Consider the following 21,940-nt stretch of genomic DNA (forward strand, 5'->3'; position numbering starts at 1 on the left):
TATGATACCACACATGGAGAACTGGCGCTTGGCCTCTGAGAGCAGCTCCTTGTAACAAAACTATTTACAGGATCCAGGCAGGGGCGAGGCGCGGGCAATGCGCTGGAGGGTCCGACGTTTGCTTTCACTGACCAGCTGTCCTGCTTGGTGAGCTGCCCTTGCGGCTGACTTCACAGAGAAGCCAAGCAACCAAGAGCAAATTGCTCATTTTACAAACAAAAATGCAGACAGTAGGAGAGCCTGTATAAGCTGAGTTACAAATTGCTGTCAGGCCTGCGTGGGCAGTTGGCAGTCAAGAATGGAGCCTCAGGTTCTCTGCCTGAGGGGAAGGAAGGGAAGAGTCCTGTTATTCACACTGGAAGGACAGTGGAGGAATTCCTGGTATGAGAATTGTCCGCCTCTCTCTGCATCTGCAGACACCATGTGGCTGGCCTGTTGGTGGCCGGGGAGATTACATAAAGGGTTGGAAAGCTCACAGTCTTTGTGAAGGATAAACATCTTCCCTCTGCCACCAAAGCAGTAGCAATTGTGGTTCCAGGATGGGAGGTTTCAAAACAAAAATAGGCCAATGCTATTGGCATTGCATTGCCTTCAACAAGATACCATCAGCTCTCATCAGAGAGCAGTTTACTAGTTTCTGGATAACCCGCGCCTTTATTCTTCCCTCCCTACTCAGGCAGAATCCTAGAAAGGAAGTGAAATTTGATCTGGGCAATTTTTCTATTTGTAAGTACTTTATAGAAAAGGGTTGGCTACAGAAATGACTCGAGCTACTGACCAGAATTCAGTTTATACATGATGTGTGTCTCTAAGTGGCATTGTCCTCTTGGAGAGAATTCTGAGAGCAATCAAAAGGCTTGGCCAAGCAGGTCCTGGGTCTCTCCATCCACTCCTTTCAGCTTGAGTCCAGTGAAACCTAGAGCAGGGTTGGCTCATTCCTACTTTAGCATTTTTGGTTCTCAGAGACATCCTGTGTTCCCTCTCAAAGCTCTGGGCAATCTGAGGAACTTCTGGGACCCTCTTGCTACAAGGTGTGTCATAGTCTTGGTAAAAGTAGCCCTCAGAGTCAAGAAGTTCTCTGAGGATTAGGAACACCCAGGATGAATGGTTGTCTGAACATGCTGATTCCAATCAGTATATAAGAGGTTGGGTGGCTACAAGGCTATTTCTGGGGAGAAATGACAGGAAGACCATGAGTCACTCATAGAACTCATACTCTTCATCGACTCTGAAACGCATCACAGAGGGAGTGTGGCACGCTTCGCTGGGCCGTACACTCCAAATCTCTCAATTCACATACTTCTGTTCAATCTGTGGTGTCAGAATGAGGCCAGGAGAGTTCAGGCTGCAAAAAACCTGGGTTTGAATTCTAAATTTTCCACTTAATGGATGTTATTTATCCTTTCTGAGAGACACGCTTGTGTGATCTCTAAAATTGGGACAGTCATATCTATCTTAGAGAACTGGTGAGTACAATAAATTAGGTAAAGCTTATAAGGTCTAGCACCATGCCAGGCATATAATAAACACCCAACGAATGTAATCTTCTCCTTTTTATCTCCTATTCTCCCATGTCCAAGATCAATTAAGAATAGGCAATGAAATATGGCTTTTTATTAGTTATTTGAGACATTAATCTTAAAGTCAAGCTAAACTAGATCAGTCTGAGAGGAAAAGAATGGGTGACATGCATAAAGCCACCCAGTAATCTCCTAGGTCTCACATCCAGCATGTGTATTTAAAGCAGAGGCTGAACAAGTGAATCAAGGGTAGCGTGCACGCAGGTGGTTTTCATTAGGCACGGGTGGCTGTATAATTTGGAGAAGGTTCAGGGCAGGCTATCCAGTCCCATGAGGGGGATGTGGATAAAGGGTAAGGGGTAGGCCAGAGACTAACCCCTGGGGAAACGGGGTGTAAAGTAAGACTCATTCATAGGAGAAAAAGGGCAGGAACCTAATTATTGGGGAATTCGAAATCCCCTAAGACAGAGCAATTCTGACCTTATTAATGACCTAGGAGTTCCAAATTAAAACACACACACAACTATGAAATGAGGGTGATATAGCTTTCCTATAATATGTAGAAAAAGAACTTAAGATTTTATTTGACTCAGTATGAGTCAATAGTGTGATGTGGCCATACATTCTGGGTAGCACTTACTAAAAGTATCATCTCTAGCTCTAGAAAGAGGAGAGCCCTGCTTTGTTCGAGTGCCCAGAGACACTGAGCACATCGGTAGGTGAGCAATGAGATGAGGGGGTGGGAAGCTGACCCATGTGGTGAAGGAACTTGGGAGGTTTAGTCTAAAAAAAAAAAATCAAGAGTGCATAATACTTATCTTCGACTATCTGAAAGAAAGTGTATCAGTCAGGGCTTGTGGCTGCTAACAACAGAAATGGATTCTGTCTAACATAGTCAAAAAAGAAAGTTGTGGGAAGGTTATTGGGTGACTTGTGGGATCATTGGAAAACTAGGGAACCTGGAGGGGAAATCACACAAGAGCCAAGGGAGGCTGGCAGCAGAAGATAGAACTGTGGTTACTTTCTAACCCGGTTGCTGCCCCCGGGACCACCTCTACCACACGCTTGGGGCCACTGTTGCTAGGCCTTTCTCTGCTTCCACAGATAGTCTTGGACTGTCTCCCCCTGCCCCATATTACAAATCCTACTCAGAGCTTTCAAATGGCTAATGGCCATGCACTTGCTATCTAAGAGTGAGCAGAAGGAATACCCAGCCCCCTTTGGCTTCCATGGTTAGAAGTAGGGCCCTGCCTCCCTCTAAGATGTACATAATTGAGACTAATTCCAAGAGAAGGAGAGGGTTAGGGGCCTGGGCAGACATGAACAAACAAAAACGAGAAAGCAAAACCAGCAAATGTACACTACAAGGTAGCAATGTGCAATTATTTGTGTAAGACCCGAAGATGTAGGAAAAAGAACAAGGGACATATGCATTTGGGAAGCAGATATTCATTTGATTTCAAAATGTATTTCTTTCTTTCTTTCTTTCTTTCTTTGACACAACATCTTGCTTTGTCACCCAGGCTGGAGTGCAGTGGGGTAATCTCGGCTCACTGCAACCTCCACCTCCAGGGTTCCAGGGATTCTCCTGCCTCAGCCTCCCATGTAGCTGGGACTACAGGCACGTGCCACCATGCCTGGCTAATTTTTTTGTATTTTTAGTAGAGACGGGGTTTCACCATGTTGGCCAGGCTGGTCTCTAACTCCTGACCTCAAGTGATCCACCTGCCTTGGCCTCCCAAAGTGTTGGGATTACGGGTGTGAGCCACCACGCCTGGCCCTCAAAATGTTTTTCTAATGAACACAATGAGGCTAACATAACTGAGCTGCTTTTGGTGGTAGTGAGTGTCTCATTCCTGGCAGAATGCAGGAGAGGGCTGTTGACTACTTGGTGAAAATTTTCCTCTGTAATAATACATTTATAGTCATAAACCATCTAATAAAAGACCAATGCATTTATCTCTAAGTTTTTGTGTCTAAATTACAACAGAGGAAGAGAATATTCTAGAAATTATCCTATGGATTTTAAACCCTGGACCTTAAAACAACTCACATATGCCTAGGTGCAAGTGCGGAAAATGCAATGACTCTCTTAAGGATGAGGGGTGGGTAAGCGAGCGGGTGGTGAGCGTGTGTTTTCTTCTTCCCCAGGAGTGTATGACACTACCTAAGCCAGGCATAGGCATATCCGAGGTGTGGAAAGTTTCAGACTATAAAATCGGTCCCTAAAACCTCCAACAGACTGGTAGATAGAAATGGGCTGGGGTAAGAGGAAAGGGAGAGAGAATACTTCTATTGCTCCTGATGCCAAGGACAGATTTTCCACCCTCCTCCTGCTTCCCCATCTTCCCACCCCAAAGGGAGACACTGGCAGCTAATTGCACCTGGCACCCATGGAGTGACACTTGGGGTCATTGATGTTTGGCCATGCCTCTGCCCAGTCTCTTTACTTTGTTTGTTTGGGTCAATTTCTTCTCTGTTGCCCATAAATATTTACAGCTCCTACATGCCCTTGCAAATTGGATTAATCTTAGCATATTTCTGGGACAGTGATGCCCCTGTCCAACCTTAGTTCTAAGGAATAGGCAGAAGCTTTTTTTTTCTTTTTACTGAGTGAAAAGAAAAAGGGGAGAAAGAGAGAGAGAGAGAATGAGAGGGGAGAAATATGGGGGTGGGGTTGGAGGAAAGGGTGAAAAGAAGGGAAGAAGAAACAGAAGAAGGCAGGGAGAAAGGGAGAACAAATATGAAAATATTTTAAATGTTGGCCAAATGTCAAAGGAAATATGTGTTCAATGTTTGGGGAGCAAATCAGGAAAATGGGACTTGCTCAGGGATAGTATCAGTGCTCAGGTCACGGTTGAGATTAGGATGGGTCTAGAAATAGATAGTACCATAATCTCAGTTCTAGAGAATGATGTCAATTACCTGAATCTTCCTCCATAGGTAAGAGAAGGAAAGAAATGTCTCACAATCCTTAGGATATTCTGGAAGTAAAAGCACTGATAAAGAAGTTTCAGAGCAAGGTTATTAGTGTGAATAATTACCATAATCATTCAGGTTTTATTTAGATTCATATGGTATCTTCGGAAATGGAATTTTAAAGCCGTTGAACTGCCAGGCACTCCTTCCTTGCAAATTTCAAACTGCCTGAGGTTTCTATATTTTCAGATATTTACCATTTTCTGTTAAAAAAAAATGCCTTCCCTGAAATGTTGACTGTTAGCGAAATTTATCTTTTCCTTCAGTCTTCACAGGAATGTAGGCGATTAGCCACGGAGCCCTTCTCTGTCTAGCATCAGGCATCAGACGCCCAGCTATACAGAGGCCATTTGAATGGAACTGCAGAATAATCTTCAGAAGAAAAAGCAAGCTCACATGAGTGGCAGCAGCCCATTGTGCTGAGCTAAAGACGCTGGAGAGAGTCTGGTTGGCGGTGGGGAGGTGTGGTGTTAATGACGATGATGGGGCCGTGGCTGGAGAGGTTAATGTCAGTCTACCAGACCCTGTGTAATTAGTATTCCTTATTACATCCTAATTAAAGACCCTTAACATCTTAAAATTTTAAGTATTTTTGTTTTGTTAGAAGCAGAAGACATTTAAATCCTTTAAACCCAAACACTATTGGGAACTCCAATACATAAAACCAATAATATCCAAAATTTATATAGCATTTTCTGTGTATGAGGTTTTATTTATACTAATGTATTTAATCTCCACAACCCTATAAAAAGTATTATTGTCATCTCTACTTACAGGTGTGGAAATTGAGTAACAGAAAAATTAACTTCCCAAGTAACACAGCTAGTAAATAGTAGAGCTGTGATTTGAAGCCAGGCAGTGAACTTCAGAAATCCTTTCTGTTGATGTGGGGAGTGGAGGACTCCAGACCCTGCCCATTTGGCCTTGCCTCCTCTCTTTTTACTCTAGAAAATGCTGTGGCTCTATCAAATACAGCTCAAAAAGCTACTCATCCAGTTCAACTCTCTCCTTTGAAAGATGAAGATATTGAGACCCAGAGAGGTAAAGTGACTTCTCTAAAATCTCACAATTAGCAAAACAAGGTTATTTACATCTTGTTCCTTAGGTTAAAGACTCACCTGATTTTTCTCTCTCTACAAGCAGATTCTGCATATTTTCTGTTGAAAAAAAATTCCTTAAGGGTGTATAACGGCATCCTAAAGAGAGCTTAGATGGATGCAGGGATCTGATGAATGTCCAAAAGATCAAAGAGGAGTTTGGGGGAAAACCCAAAATTAACTCAATTATCTCTTGCACTTCCTCCTACTTGTTGTATGAAGCACAGAATAAGACTAGTGCAAAGGAGACCCAAGTCATAAATTCTCATCATTCACTTATCCAGCAAATAATTATTCAGAGCCCACTATGTGTCATGAGTTGTACACACACAGGTACATACCGTGTGTCACATACTAGACGCTGGGACACAGCAGAGAGTAAGTCAAGTCCCTGCCCTCACAGAGCTGTTGGATGACATAAATGAAAAAGTCCAGGGTGATATCACTCTTCAGGAATGGTCTGATCAGGGCTCTGCTTTTTTCTCTCAGCCCTGGCTCTCCTCTGAGTACTAGCACCTGTGGAAGGACTAACTGACTCTACCTGGAGATGGTCTTTAGAGGGCTTTGAGCCAGTCTGTAGCCTGGCCAGCTACCTCACAGCTGTGTGTCATTGGCCACTGCAGACCAAGTGAGAGGATGGAGGACCTAGAACAAATCCATTGCTGTTTTGGAGATGTTCTTGTCTTCCTCATGATGAATTAGAGGATTAATTTTTTTTTTTACTGTAACAATTTTAAGCTCTGTGTCTCACTTCATGTTTATGTAGTGAGCACATGTTATATCTTTCATTTCTATGGAAGCATATAGGAAATTTTCAGGGACTGATAGCCTATGTTTCTGTTCATAAACTCACTGAGCGATGGTCTGTTGGATGAAAACTCCAATACTTGATGATTTTTTTTCTTTTTTTTTTTTAATTTTTGAGACAGGGTTTCACTTTGTCACCCAGGCTGGAGTTCAGTGACATGATCAGATCTCACTTCAATCTCAACCTCCTGGGCTCAAGCAATCCTCCTGCCTCAGCCTCCCAAGTAGCTGATTAGGCATGCACCACCACGCCTGGCTAATATTTTTGTATTTTTAGTAAAGACAGGGTTTCACTGTGTTGCCCAGGTTGGTCTCAAACTCCTGAGCTCAGGTGATCCGCCCACCTTGGCATCCCAAAGTGTGAGCTACTGCACCTGGCCTGGGATTTTCAGATTCAGTTCTAGAGCATGCTGATGATACAAACTTTAGTAACAGAAATGTGGTGATTAATAATGTTATATTTTAATGTGGACTAAATTATATGTAATGATGTAATCATTTTAAAAATATTTATTGAACCATTTTTTGTGTTCGTTTGGAAGCTTTTGATTGCAAATAACTGAAACTGAGTTCATGGTGGCTGAAGATAGTCTGTTAAAGATAATCTGTTGGGAGGCATAAATGGGAAAGTCCAGGGTGATTTCAATCTTCAGGAATGGTCTGATCAGGACTCTGATTTTTTACAGTTCTCTCATCTCTGGCTCTCCTCTGGGTATTACCTTTATTTTCAGGCTGGCTTTTCTCCTGGTAGAAGAATGGCTGTCTTACTCTGCAGCTCATATTCACTCTCAGAAATTCTTCCTCCCTCTGGAAGAATTTATCCTCAAATCAGCAAACAAAGGTCTGCGCTTCACTCCTATTGAACCAGCTTAGGTCATGTGCCTTCTTTTTCAAACCAGTCACTGTGGATAGGAAATCAGGATCATACTCTTTGGAGTTGGAGGAGAGGTAGGCAAACCCATACAAACCACAAAGCTGCTGTGCAATGGAGGGGAGGTGCGCAATGCTGGGAAGCAACACAATTCCACTTCAAAAAATACACTGTGCTAGGCTTTGAGGTTACCACAGTGGACAATCCAGTCTAGACAAACACGCATAAGCAGATCTTTAAAACATTCATGGCTGAGCACGGTGGCTCACACCTATAATCCCAGCACCTTGGGAGGCTGAGGCAGGCAGATCACGAGGTCAAGAGATGGAGACCATCCTGGCCAACATGGTGAAACCCCATCTCTACTAAAAATACAAAAATTAGCTGGGCGTGGTGGTACACACCTGTAGTCCCAGCTACTCAGGAGGCTGAGACAGGAGAATCGTTGAACCCAGGAGGTGGAGGTTGCAGTGAGTAGAGATCGCGCAACTGCACTGCAGCCTGGTGACAAAGAGGGACTCTGTCTCAAAACAACAACAACAACAACAACAACAACAAATTCATAGCACAAGTTTGAGAGGGAGGGGGCACATGAGGTGGGGCAAAACTCCAAACTGTTGCTCTGATATTTCTAGAATGATTTCCTAGTTCACAGTACACCATGAAGGAATTGCACTGGGAGTCAGAGGGCTTGTTTATTTACACCTCCAACAAATAGACTGTGTATGAGACAGAATTAGAGGAGGTTCACTATGAGAATTTATAAGCTTTCTATTTGATCCTGCTTTAGATTTTCAGTAGGAAGCAATTAAGCATCAATAATAGAATATATTTACATATTTGGGAAAATTGATCCAGGCGATTGCTTTGTGTCTTAAACCTAAGTGTTAAGCAGGCTGCTTTTGCCTGGGCATGGCAAAGGGAAGGAGAGTGTGAGAGTGTGCCATGGAGCTATTTCTCTTGTTGTCTGGAAATGTTCTCTGCAGCACACTGTCTGTAGAGTTTACCAACTTGGCAGCAGGCAGGGGCGACAGGACAATCACTAGTGAGTCCACCGCAACAGTAGGGCTGGAAGTGGGATGAGAACTAAAGGGGGAATCCTGAAAATTCAGTTTCTCACGAGTATGCCTGGGGGTATGCAGGCGCTGTCTATTCAGTAGGTACATGTTGTATACTTCATGGAAGCGTGCTCTCTTCCTGAAAATCTTTAAATTGCTGTCTGAGTAACACTTGTGAGCTGCATTTTGTAGATTTCTAAATTATATGCTGCTGTAGCATAAACAGTGATCTTTGTCTTATTCACAGTCTTAACAAAGACTCATAGAAAGACAGCACAAGAATTTTGATGCTCTAGGGTGATAATACCAAATCTTATTCAACGAGGCCTCATAGAAGTCAGTGCCCTGTCTCTAGTCCATCATTACTACTGCTATGGCTGTTACTACCAAGGCAGGCACACCAATTATTTATCAGCTCATTTTGAGATTCTTGGTCAACTCTGAGAGAACTATAAAGATGTGAAAAATTAGGTATTGAGGTTGAGAGGGAAAAAAAGAAGTGTTATGCCAAATGTCCATTTTATAAAATTCCATTTAGAACAAATTGTGCATTTTTCCAATGAATCATCATTATAAAATTGGTAATTTGGTACAATGTTTCCATTTTACTAAGGGAAATAAGTACTAGTGGATCTCAGACGACTTGACAAAGGAGAAATCTTTTCAGAGAGGGGAACAGGGTTCCTTTCACTGCCTAGTGTCAGATCTTATAATCCCCCTAGTTAATAGAACTACGGATGTCCTCAAAGAAACAAAGGGATAGCATTCTGCCCTATTAAATGTGTTTCTGCTCTAGGAATTGTTTGTTGATAACCAAATGCATAGCAACTATATTTAAATTTCAGAAAATTACAATTAGGTGTCTTTGAATAAAGACGAAGCAGAAAGAAAGGAACCGAAAGCTATTAAGTGGAGCTTCTAAAGTCATGGCTAGGTGCTATTTCAAAACAAACATGTCAGCACCATCCCAGTTAAAGTAGATCAAACCTTCCAGTTTCTTCAGGAGTTGTACTTGGAATATGAAATGGGAATTTTGTTTAGGGTTTTTCAGGTGCGATGTTTTTTAAAAATTTTGCAAGTAATATTTTCAATGCAGTTGCTTTTGAACAGGGCAGCAGGGGAAGCCAAGTTAGGTTAACAGATCAACCATAGAAAATTCAATAGGGTCTTTTGCTAGGCGAGAGGGAGCCTGTGGCTTTGCCATGTGGTCGTGCGGCTCCACCGAGTTGCTTTGCCTGTTTTGCAGGGGTTTGTGGTGTGTGGATTCACTGACACTTTGGTGGCGGGAGGCTGACGATGGCTCTTCGGCGGGCTCAGCCGGCTTGGCACAGTCTCAGCTCTGGGAAGTCCACGCTGCTTTACAAAGAGCAGGTGGGCGAGAAAGCTCAACACTGCAGGGCAGATTGTGCAGCTGTGAGAGGTGGAATTCCCCTCAAAAGGATCGGCACTGCTTTGAAAATAAATTCATCATTAAATAGAAGGATTTCTGAAGCAGTAGACGAACACAGGGCTTGATTGGTTTCAAATTAACTCTTTGTACTCATCTTTCATTCATCCTTTGAGAGAATGTCTCTGCTTTTTCCAGAGAGGTGACACAAATAATCCTTGACATCTTTTCGAGGAGGAGAGTGGTTCGCTGGAGCACTTATGCCCCTGCATCTGCTTTCCATTCCCCCTGCATCTTGCTGCGCTCAAGCGTGGCAGGGAGGGACCCTCACTGCAATTCACGCGCTCTGTTGTGCTTCATGTTCAGTATTTTTTTAAAAGTGGGATTTGCTTTTCCCTGGAAGGAGAGTCTATGCTTACGCTGAAGGTTAGAGGGAAGGGTGGCATTTTCCTCTCCCCTTTCTGTGTCATCCCCTCTTTCTAGGTCAGGGTCTGCACTCCTCCCTTGGCCTCCCTCTCCCTCCTCCCTAGGAGCTAAGAATGGCCTTGCTTCTGTTCTTGCTGCTAATTTACAGCCTTTTCTCTCCCCGTGGAAAATATCTGCTAACACCGTTTTCTCTGAGGGAGACTATTTATATATCTGTTAAAAGTGTCTTTCGTCCATAAATCCCATAAACAATTAAATGCGTAGCATGATAGCCTGTGGAAACCTTTCTGGCTACTTAAGTGAAGTTTCCTAATCCTTTTCTACAGCAACCCAGACCCAAGCGCCGTGGCCCATTCATCTGCTGTTGCTCCTCAAGCACTTTGATCTCGGGGCTTCATTACAGCTCATTTCAGCATTAAGGATGATCTGAATTCATGAGCTCTTCCCTTCCTAATAAGTGCCATTCATATCCATCCTCAGGAGCGACCACAGCTCACGGGAAACTGGTTCAAACCACACGTGAAAGAATAATGGACTAGCTTCAAACACAAGTGAAAAATGGGGTTTTTATTAACCAAATGAACCTTTGAATAAAATGCTTCGTTAAATAGAGGATTCTCATTTTCAGGGCACTGTTAAATCTACCAGTTGCCATGCTGAGATTGGTAAGTGTGATTATTTCATTTTTTTTTTCCAGGTGGATACCCTGAGGTGGAGAAGAGACTGAATATGCCCACTGCATCCAAAGCAAGGCTGGAGCTGACTTGAGCTTATTTGGCTTCATAAAGCTTGAACACCATAGATGCTTTTATATGTCTTTCCTGTTCGATTACTCTGGATAGAGTGTGCTACTCCTAACACAAAGCAAAACCAAACCAAAAAACAAACCTCTCTTTTTCATTTCCTTAAAGAAAAAAGAAATTTAATTTGGATTCAGATAATACCCTTATAACTTCTAAGGCAGTCAAGCAAAGAGGGGAACAGATAATTAGGAGATGATGGGAGCCAGCACAAAGCCAAATGGAAGAAAACAGGCACACAGTAAGGCGGCAAAAGCCACCACCTAATCCATTAACAGCCTGCACTATAATTACGCTTGGCTCTGGCATTAAACTGGTGAAAGCACAAAGGAGACACTATTAAAGTCTTAATTCCCGCAAAAGGAAGCTCATCCTGTGTAGCAGCAAGTACTGTGCACCAAAGCGGCACCTAAATGAGCATTATGGCAAATTCTAATTTAGCACTTAGTAGGAGCATTCCACAAAATTGCAAAAATAAAGAGGAAGAAAGCTGAACGTGGTAATTCATGCCTGTAGTCCCAGCTACTCAGGAGGCTGAGGCAGGAGGATTGCCTGAGCCCAAGAGTTTGAGGCTAGCCTGGACAACATAGCAAGACTTTCATCTCTACACAAAATTAAAAATTAGCTGGATGTGGTGGCATGTACCTGTAGTACCAGCTGGTCGAGAGGCTGAGACAAGAAGATTGCTTGAGCCCAGGAGTTCAAAGTCAGCCTGGGCAACATAGCCAGACCCTGTTTCTCAAAAATAATTAGAAAAATAAATAAAGGAGAAGAAAAGACTAGGTGGTGTTTCTTTAAAGGCAGTTCTTGCTGTTGCTCTATGGGTTCACTTTCTCCCCAACCCCCAACCTTCTCAACCTTTCTCCAACCTCTCCAGCCCTCCCCAGCCCTCCCCAGCCTGTGTCTCTGCCCTCCCCAACCCCTCATCGTCAGATGGTTTTAAGCATGTGGTTTCCTGAAAGCTGTGGGTCAGGAGGTAGCAGCAGGCCAAGTCTTCCTCCTTTGGCAGAAGGAGGAGCAGTGTGAGGTGCAAGTGGGCAGAGGCAGAGACTGAAAGTTCTTGAGGAGAACAGGTGTGAGGCCACAGGAAGCTCCACCAGGCACCTGGCTGCACAGTGACTTTGCAGTGACAGTGCTTCAGACTCCTTCCACGGGACCGTAGGATTCAAAATGGCATCACCTCCACTTCTGTCAATACACCCGCAAGAGGGCTAGCATTCAAATTAATGGCAGGGAGAAGATCTGCAGGATCCCCCTCACTGAGCCTTTCAATTAAGCATACTGATTAGATCTTAGATTTCCTTACCACATAAAAAGACGAAGAGTTTGCTAATGCGAGTGGTTTTTTTCCCCCATGTTGACCCAGCCCGATGTTTTTAATTTTGCTGTACCGGGTAACCAAGTACGGATGCCGCACTGCTGCTGGAGCAGATGCAGGACACACGGGATGCTCCTTCTACCCGAGCCCTTCTCCAGGGTCAGGCCTGAGAAGTAGCACGACCTCTGCAAGTTGTATTTGTCTCTGCCCATGAGGCAGTTTCAAAGGGATTACCATCAGTCCCCCTGAGAAGGGGCCATCACCTCCCTACAGTTGGCTCTTACTTCCCGCCCTGTGGACTGAAGCAGCCAGGTGGGTCAGGATTTGTACATCGTTGTTCTAGTCGTAAGTTAAGGTGCAAACAATTCCCCTTTTTACAACTGGTAAAAGAAAGAATATCAAGACGTTTATGTGTCTTTCATGACAATCACTGGAACAAACTTACTTCTCTTTCTCTCTGTGTAAGTCTTACAATGAGACTGCTTGCCAGGATATTTTCGGGCTAAATTCACGTCCCTGGGGGGCAGATGTCTTAGAAACAGAGTTGTTGCTGTGCCAAATATCAGCCCAATGCCTTAGAGTACAAACAAATGACTTCGATCCTGAATAGAAAATCAATGTTAATAGTCTAGCTTTTTAACAGTCACTCCAAGGCCTAAATGGTTTGGTTTGATTCTACACAATTTATATGTAAAACTAATTACCAGAACTCTCTTATTTTTGCTATGTTGACTTGGCATAGGACACCTAAATAATTAGTCATTTAAATTGGCCACAACAGGCTAAGAAAGTCTTGGGAGTGATGGGACGAACATACCCATGTCTTTGGAACTCATGATGTTGTAGGTATTCTACAAAAAACTGGAAGGACCATTTTTATCCAGTTGCTTCTGATTCCATCACAGAGAAACCATCACAATTTGCCACGTATTTCTCCATCTTCTTTTGACTTTTGCATAATAAATGTACTGAGCGCAAGAGGTGAGGTGGGTCGGTATTATTATCAGCATTTTAGAGATGAGGAAGCTGCAACACAGAGTAGATCAACTTAGCCATGGCTACGGAAATGAACTCATATCCAAAACCTCCTAACTGCCAGGCCTAAGAAAATAGTGGTTAGGAATGGAAGTTCTGCAGTCAGGCTGCTTTACGTAAAATGCTGGCCTTTATGTACTTAAAAAGGACAAGCTAGTCATTGTACCTCTTTGATCCTCAGTTTCCTCCTCCACAAAATGAGAGTATACTAGAACTATCTCATCAGACTGTTGTAAGGGTTAAAGGAGATAAGGATGTGAACCTCTTAGCACAGTCAGTTTAACACATAGTGAAGAGAATATCCAATAACTTTATTATTGTTGTTACTCTGAGTACTACTACTACTGCTACTACTGATGAGGAAACTGAAGGTCAGACATTTGAGGGACTTCCATAAGGAAAGCCACACAGAAACAGACCACAGCAAGGCCATTTTTCTCCTAGCTTTTGAACTCATTCCCTCGTAAGAACTCTTATATTTTTTCCAAACACAAGTATGAATTTCCTCTGAACATCGTTGTTATTCTAAGAATATACATATTTTAAAGCAGGATTAGCTGGCAGAAGCAGTCAAAAGGAAAGCTGGTTGGAGGATTCATTCTAATACTGATTCTAACATAAAATTTAATACAGCTGAATGCATCAAAGTACAAGGGCACTGTTTAGTTGGGTACCAAATAGTTCCAGCAAGATATTTTTACAAAGGGACACTCAAGCCAAAGCAACTTCAATCGCCCTAAAATATTATACCATTTGAGAATGAGTAGTCAGATTTGCCAGCAAACATGTCTGTAATCCTAAATCCATCACTTTAGTGGTGCTCATAGAACAAGGTCCAGATTTACTTTCCACTTGGTGTTCGTTCTGTTCATTAATTATATTCATATCTGCTTCTTTGAAGTTATTGAGACTATTGGAAAATGTAAAAGAAAGCTGTATTGATTTCAGTCTTATTATCATTCCATCTTTATTTCCTTCATCTATGAACTCTCAGGCATGTTGAGTGACATGTGGTGGTGGGTATAGTATGTCAGGCATGGTGTAGGGCATTATCAACAGAGCCCAGGCGTCTCCAGATCTGGAGGGTTTAGATTTAGAGTGTCTGGATTGTATTCTACTAAAATCTCCACAGCCTTTCCTTTCAAAATCAATTTCAGTTGTCAAAAAAAGGGGTGGGGGTGAGTCACTTTGAAATCATATAGCTTATGATTATCATCTTTTTTTAAAGCTTATTACTATATTTTTTCTCCCAAGGGAGCTGAGTTGATTTATAACCCCACCCTTCTTATCTCAACATATGGCGGAGTTCAGAAGAGAATTAAAATTGGGGGATTTTTTCCCTCCAGGGAAAACTGATAGGCCATACCCCAACCTCATTTTCAAGTTCACTAGGAACTTTTTAGCCCCTCGAATTTAGTTTAAAAATGCACATACAGCAAATAAACTCATATCTCTCCCCAAATTCACATATTTGCCCTGGGTACTTTAGAAATAAGGCCTATGAAGAGTCTTCACAACCGTGGACTGTAAACTCCACAACATTGCAAAATACACTTGGTAGAATACAACCTCATTGACAGCAAAGACTCTTTTTTCTTTTAACAATTTCAACTTTCATTTTAGATTGAGGAGGTACACGTGGAGGTTTGTGACTTGGGTATATTGCATGATGCTGAGAATTGGGGTGTGATTGAACCTATCACACAGGTGGTAAGCATAGTACCTAACAGGTAGTAAGCATAGCACCTAATAGGTAGTGAGCATAGTACCTAATAGGTAGTGAGCATTGTACCTAATAGTGAGCATAGTACCTAATAGGTAGTGAGCATAGTACCTAATAGGTAGTGAGCATTGTACCTAATAGGTAGTGAGCATAGTACCTAATAGGTAGTGAGCATTGTACCTAATAGGTAGTGAGCATAGTACCTAAGAGGTAGTGAACATAGTACATAATAGGTAGTGAGCATTGTGCCTAATAGGTAGTGAGCATAGTACCTAAGAGGTAGTGAGCACAGCACCTAATAGGTAGTGAACATAGTACATAATAGGTAGTGAGCATTGTGCCTAATAGGTAGTGAGCATAGTACCTAATCGGTAGTGAGCATTGTACCTAATAGGTAGCCACCAGTGTCTAATGTTCCCATTTTTATGTCCATGTGTACCCGATGTTTAGCTCCCACTTATTAGTGAGAACGTGCAGTATTCGATTTTTTGTTTGTTTGTTCCTGAAAGCAGGGATTCTTACCTGAGTTGCTCACTGTTGTATCCCAAGCACCTAGAACAGTGTCTGGCTCATAGCAGGTAATCAATACATATTTGGAAAATAAGTGAACGAATGGGGGAAATAAGAGAAAGTTGTAGTTAAGAGCCAGGGCTCTGGGATCAGAGACAGACAGACCCGAGTTCAAATGATAACCTGCCACTCATAAGCTTAGTGACCTTGCTCAGTCTGCGTAGCTGCAGCACCCTCATCTGGAAAATGGGCCTAAGAAGGGGGCCCACTGTTTCAGATTGCATGAGTCCACACAAGGAGAAGACTTATGGGCTTTTGAGAACATAAATTCTCAATACCTGGCTCATGTTCTTCTTCTTCTTGTGATTCTTCCAGATTGGTTTTGAAGGTCCCCTTAAATCCAAATATTTAGCAGTTCATGAAGCATAACCTGTCTTCCAAAACTGTGCTTCACATCAACACCTAGGAAGTGACCCTCACCCTCAGTGAGGGATGAGTCCCCTGTCTCACTCAGCATGTTGGCAGTAGTGGGAGCAGCCTGTTCTGAGTCTCTGGGCCAGGTTTCATATCACTCCTGAACTAAGGTCTGTGTCACGTCATCCCAGGCACAGTAAAGAGAGAGGAAGAAACTATTTTCAGCTTGAATGACTGATGACCTGGGATTATTATTCTTTGGGTTCCAGGACACAGTGCTCTTATTATTTACAGAGAGCTTTCATTTATTTTTTCAATGTTGAAAGCTCATGCCAGTACGGTCGTCTGAAACCTCATGGCAGCATATATAGGAGATGATCATATTCCATTCTTGGTTCCTTTAAACAGGGTGCTACTGTTGCAGAAAGGAAGTTCCAGAGGTAACTATTCCCCTGTGACTCTAATGTGGTCAGCGGAACTGTCTTATGCAAAGTAGGCTTTGAAAAGGCTTTTGCTGGCTGAAATATAGGAGCTGCCATTCCCAGCTGCTTGTTTGTCCATCCTGGGCAGCATCCTGCTTCTCACCAGTGCCAACAGCTGATATGCCAGAAGAAGACAGATCTTTCCTTGAGCTCCCTTCCCATGAACCAAAAGAAGCATCCTTCTCCTACCTCTTAGGCCTTTTACGAATAGACTCAGGAGTGAGATGTGGGTATGGTGAAAATTGAACGACAGAAAACCACTGTAGCACACATGTGCTGGGAATGGCAATCAAAGTTTCCAGGAGGGTCTGACGATCTGGTTTGATGGGTTCAGGGGATGAAAAATCAATTGCTTAACAGGGGTGAAGTGGGTTTCATAAGGAGGGAAGAGGGCAGTTGTAAGGCAAAAATACCTGGGGAGGGGTAGAGACCGAAGCAAATCTCCAAGTGAATGTTTTGTCCAGAGGGGACAGCCACTACTCAATTCTAACTGATGTTAGGTGTGATTCAAGCCCAGTGTGGCCAGATTTTTTTTTTCTTTCTAGAGAAGACAACAACCTTTTTTTCCTGTGAAATCTCTGAAACTGTAAATATTTGCAACATATTTATTATTTTTAAGCCATTTGTAGACCAAAGAAAACATATCTCTGGGCCTTCAGATTTCCCTGCAATAAACATTCACTCTACAATTATTTGCTGAGTACCTACGATGTGCCTGGCACTGTTTCGGGAGCCAGCAGATATAAAAATGCAAAAGACATGGATCGTGTTTTCAAATCCTTCGTTAAGCAAAGGAGAGAGACAGAAGCAGAAGCAGATGTAATAATAAGTGCTGGAATGGAACTAAAGGCTATACATCCACAGTAAAGGAAAGGGCAATCTCAGTTTCTGAGATTGGAGGTCTGGAATCACAAGAAGGGTTTTATCTCCTAGAGAGGTGGTTGCGGGGAAGGCATCAGGGAGAGAGGAAACAGCATTGCCAAAGGCATGCAGGGGAACACTGCACAGCACATGCGAAAACCAGGAGTGACCTTGTGGGGCTGCTGTGCAGGGCAAGTGGCAGGTGGGGAGGCTGGCTCTGAAAAGCCCCCACCTCCAGGCACCTTGCATTCTCCAGATCTTTGTTTTAACTGGTGGTGCCTGACTTTTCTGGGTCTCAGGTTGATCCAAGAATGGCAGAATACACTTCCATTTACCTCCGACACTCTCTGTGGAGTGTGACAGCTGAGGATCCAGGCACCATGGCAGTCTAAAAGTCTGCTGGGGACCCCAGCATGGATATGCTCTCCTTTATCCGTGGCCGGCACACATCTGCAGCCGCTCTGTCTTGATTCACTGTCTGCACCTCTCATCCCATTGTAACTGTATCCGTTCAGCATCTGGGTGCTTCAATACCTATCCATACTCAGCATCTTTTTACAGTTGAATACGTTGAATGGCAGCAGCACTGATTTCACCAACAGCTAAATTTTTAACATTAGGTAATTGGTTATCTTTCCTCAAACTTTTTTTTAAGCACACATCTGCCAAATCCATATGGGCGTCCTTAGTAATCTGTGAATATAATTCAGTTTTGCTGGTACTACCTAATATGGTGCCTGTCTTTTGTGTTTTAAAGACTTGCCTTTATCCTCCTACTCTGAGTTGTACAGGTCATCAGACAACTATCCTGATTGACAGAGAGAAATATTGCCTTTTTTCTACATGAGCTGTAACTATGGGGCAGTATAGCATGGTGGTTAAACTTCTGAGTCTGGTGATAGGATTCAAATCCCAGCTCCATATCTGAACCATTGTGGTCACTTTACCTCTCCATGTTTGTTTACCATGCAGTACCTCATAGACTAAATGAGTTAATATAAGCAAAACACTTAGCACCTGACACACAGATGTATATGAGCATTAGCTATTATTATTAGTGATATTATTATTTCAAATGGTCCCAAATTGATAGAGGAGAACAGCTTTTTTTAAAAAAATTATATCTTCGACTGGGCCATATCCTGCTCCAGCTCTATATTTGAATTGTGCAATTTTTATAGGGGAACAGAGTAGATTAGATAAGGTTTAAAAACCTTTTCTTTTAAGCAGACAGACATTCATGGGTATAGAATATTTTTTTCTTCTTTGTATTAACTGCTATGTGTAATTCTAGAATTTATCATCAAATTGGCTAGAATACATTTTCCCTAGATTGAAGTAATAATAATCTCATTTGCCCCAACTCCAAAGCCCTTTGAAGTTAAACATTGAGAGGAAGAATGGTGGGGCCACTCAGCAGAGATTAGATCTTGTTTTAAACACTAGCTGCTCTGAGAATAATTTCCTTAATTAATATTCACAAGATATCATACACTTGAGACTATATTTTCATGTAACCTACTTGCATGTAATTGTTCGCTAAGGCTCTTCACTTCATTTGTATCTTCCTTTTGTGTCAGTATTCAACAAAATCATTTCCAACTAAAAGCAGTGCTGAAGGGGGTGGAGGTTCGTTGGGTCTCCCCTTCCGTGTGAAAGCCAGCACACATGGGCTTTCATCTCATTTCTAAAGTTAATATTGTTTTGTGCTTATTCCTATTCTTAACTAGATGCACATAGCTCCCAGACTTGCTCTCCTTTGTGGACTCAAGCCCTGAACATGTTCAGGTGTTGCCTTCTTGTCAGTCTCATGTTACAGGGTGAGGAGCTTATCAAAGCACCCTGGAGTGTCAACTGGCCAAAGAGTCTTAAAACCCTGAAGTAGCCACATTTGCCATCAGTAACAGCATCTGAGGGGATCAGTCTGGGTCAGGAAACCAAAGATTGTCAACTTAAAGGACTTTAGGTTATTCAGGAGTCAGCTTGCCCAAAGGTCAATGAAAGGAGCTAAGATAACTTGGAAGGAAATCTTTCTATATGAAGCCTTGTCAGTTTTGCATATTTCTCAGAAGAAATTTAAAAATTAAAAAGTTATCTTTTACACACTTTTGTTTAAGTTTAAATAAATTTGCTAACTGTTTAAGGTCTATCTGTCAGTCTATTTTTTGCTGCTATAACAAAATGCGACCGGCTGAGTAAATTACAAAGAACGAAAGTTTATTTGGCTCACAGTTCTGGAGGCTGGGTAGTTCAAGAGCATGGCACCAGCATCTGGTGAGGATCATCCCATGGCAGAAAGCAGAAAAGCAAGTGAGTGTGTCAGACAGAGAGAGAACAGGGGCCAAAATCATCCTTTTAGGAGGAGCCCACTCCCATGACAATGGCATTAATTCATTCATGAGGGAAGAACCCTCCTGATCTAATCATCTCGTAAGAGTCCCAACTTATCATACTGCCATAATGACAATTAAATTTCAACATGAGTTTTGGAGGAGACATTCAAACCACAGCAGTCTCCAACCAGTGACTTTCCTACATTTGCAAATGCTTTTAAAGCAAAACAACATCCTCACCTCCCTCCATAAACAACAAGCAGAAATACTTTTTGCTCGCTTGTTTTGTTTTAGTGACAAGTTGGGTGCAATTTTTAAAATAGCTGACTACAGCCTGGGCATGGTGGCTCACAACTGTAATCCCAGCACTTTGGGAGGCCGAGGTGGGTGGGTCACCTGAGGCCAGGAGTTCGAGACCAGCCTAGCCAACATGGTGAAACCTCATCTCTACTAAAATTAGAAAAATTACCTGGGTGTGGTGACAGGTGCTTGTAATCCCAGCTACTTGGGTGGCTGAGGCAGGAGAATCAGTTGAAGCCAGGAGGCAGAGGTTGCAGTGAGCTGAGATCTCACCACTATACTCCAGCCTGGGCAATAGAGCCAGGCTCTGCCTCAAAAAAAAAAAAAAAAAAAAAAAAGTTGACTACAGTTCTACCATCAAACAATCAATAATTGAGTTCTTAATAGCTCTTAGAACAAATTACATTAACAATTATAATGCTACAAAATACTTGAAAAGTATATATGGATACTATATATGTTATTGTATATGTTGAAAATGGTATATACTATATGTTTACAAAAATATACTATATATACATACACACACATCAATGTATTCATACATATCTTTTTTTCTCCATAGATTCAGTAATTGCAAGACCAAATTTCTTTACTGCTGATAGATTGTTTATAAAGTCTTACCATGGGAGGGTGCCAAATATTTTCAAGATTATTTTGCTTTTTTTTTTTTGTAACTTCCTGATTGCTATGTATAACTGAAGAAGCAGAGTATCTGCTAATAATTCTTTTTTTTTTGAACCATTATCAATCCAGCAATCCGGAATTTGCCTGCCTGGTGGACATGATCTACACCCAGCTGACATTCATCACTGTCCAAGTTGGTATCATGCTCTGGCAAAGAGTCTGTGCTTCTTGTTGCAGGTCTCCTGAAGCTTCCCGTGTTAGACCCTGGTCTCTTTTCTGTGACAGGATCTCCTACCATTCGCCTCCATGCCTGTTGAGATAGTCCTTCCATCATTGCAGACCTGTCCAGATAAACGTTCAAATATAAAGTGCAAGATAATTCACAAAATAAGAAAATAAGTACTGAAACTTATGCAACATTATCTGTTCAGCCTCACTCAACTGAGATACATTTCACCAACCAGATTGTCAAAGATTAAAATGTTTGATAGCGCAAAACAGGGGAAAGTGTGGGGAAACAGGCAGTCTTCTATGTTGCTGGGGAGAGCATAATTGGTACAACCCCAGTGAAAAGCAATTTGGCAACATAATTAGAATAATAACTGCATACGTGTTTTGACTAGTGATTCCATTTCTAAGAATGTATCCCGTAAATACATTCTCACATGAATTAGATGATGTAGCTACTAGATTATTCATTAAAGCATTATTTGTGATAGAGATTGGAAGCCACTTGGATGTTCTAGAGTAAGGGACTGGTTAAATAAACAGTGAGGTATCTGACCAAAGGACTACCATGCAGCTACAGAAAGAGAATGGGACGTTCTTTTCTGATACGGAGGATCTCAAAGGTTTCCTCATAAAGGGGGAACAAGGAAGGGTAAAAGTATCCACTATTTAAGTGAAAAGGGTGAAAGTGTGAGTGTGAGTTGGGATATAAATACACAGTTTCCTGTATGTATACACAGCATGGTTGGAAGGACTCTGAAAGAACTAGTATACTCATTTCTAGGGTGGGGAAATAGTGTTAGGTGGCTTTGAGACAAGAAGGGAAAAGAAACTGTCACTGTATACCCTTTTTGTTATTTCAGAATTGTGAAATCTATAAAAGTATGAGCTACACAAAATAATAAATGAAATAAAATAAAAATAAAACCATAAACACCATATATACCTCTTGAAAGCTCATTTGTCTGATGTACACATTATTTGAAGCATAGCAAAACTAGAGAAATTAGAGTACAGAAATAAAAGTTATTAAAGAACTTGGGAAAAATGGCTGTAAGAATTGGAATCAGCTTCTGAAATAATAGGTCAGGGAAAGGTTTAATAACAGTCTTGAAATATCAACAAGTCAGTTGGGATGGACAATGAGTTACTGTTCTCCTTTGC

General features: G+C 42.0%; 1 protein-coding gene across 2 annotated transcripts in view; it reads right to left on the reverse strand.

Annotated features, from left to right (window-relative positions):
• Nucleotides 1-19,497: 19,497 nt before the first annotated feature.
• Nucleotides 19,498-21,940, reverse strand: part of LOC129397619 (uncharacterized) — a 238,137-nt gene continuing 235,694 nt past the window's right edge. The window contains exon 5 of one of the 2 annotated variants that reach the window (XM_063603862.1): nt 19,498-20,889. In XM_063603862.1, the coding sequence (XP_063459932.1) occupies nt 20,640-20,889 (250 nt within the window). In that variant the 3' untranslated portion in view covers nt 19,498-20,639. The remainder of the gene's footprint in view (nt 20,890-21,940) is intronic. The other variant, XR_010111996.1, reaches the window with a different exon arrangement.

Source organism: Pan paniscus, chromosome 3, assembly GCF_029289425.2.
Source record: "Pan paniscus chromosome 3, NHGRI_mPanPan1-v2.0_pri, whole genome shotgun sequence".
In the NCBI taxonomy this organism is placed as follows: Eukaryota; Metazoa; Chordata; class Mammalia; order Primates; family Hominidae; genus Pan; species Pan paniscus.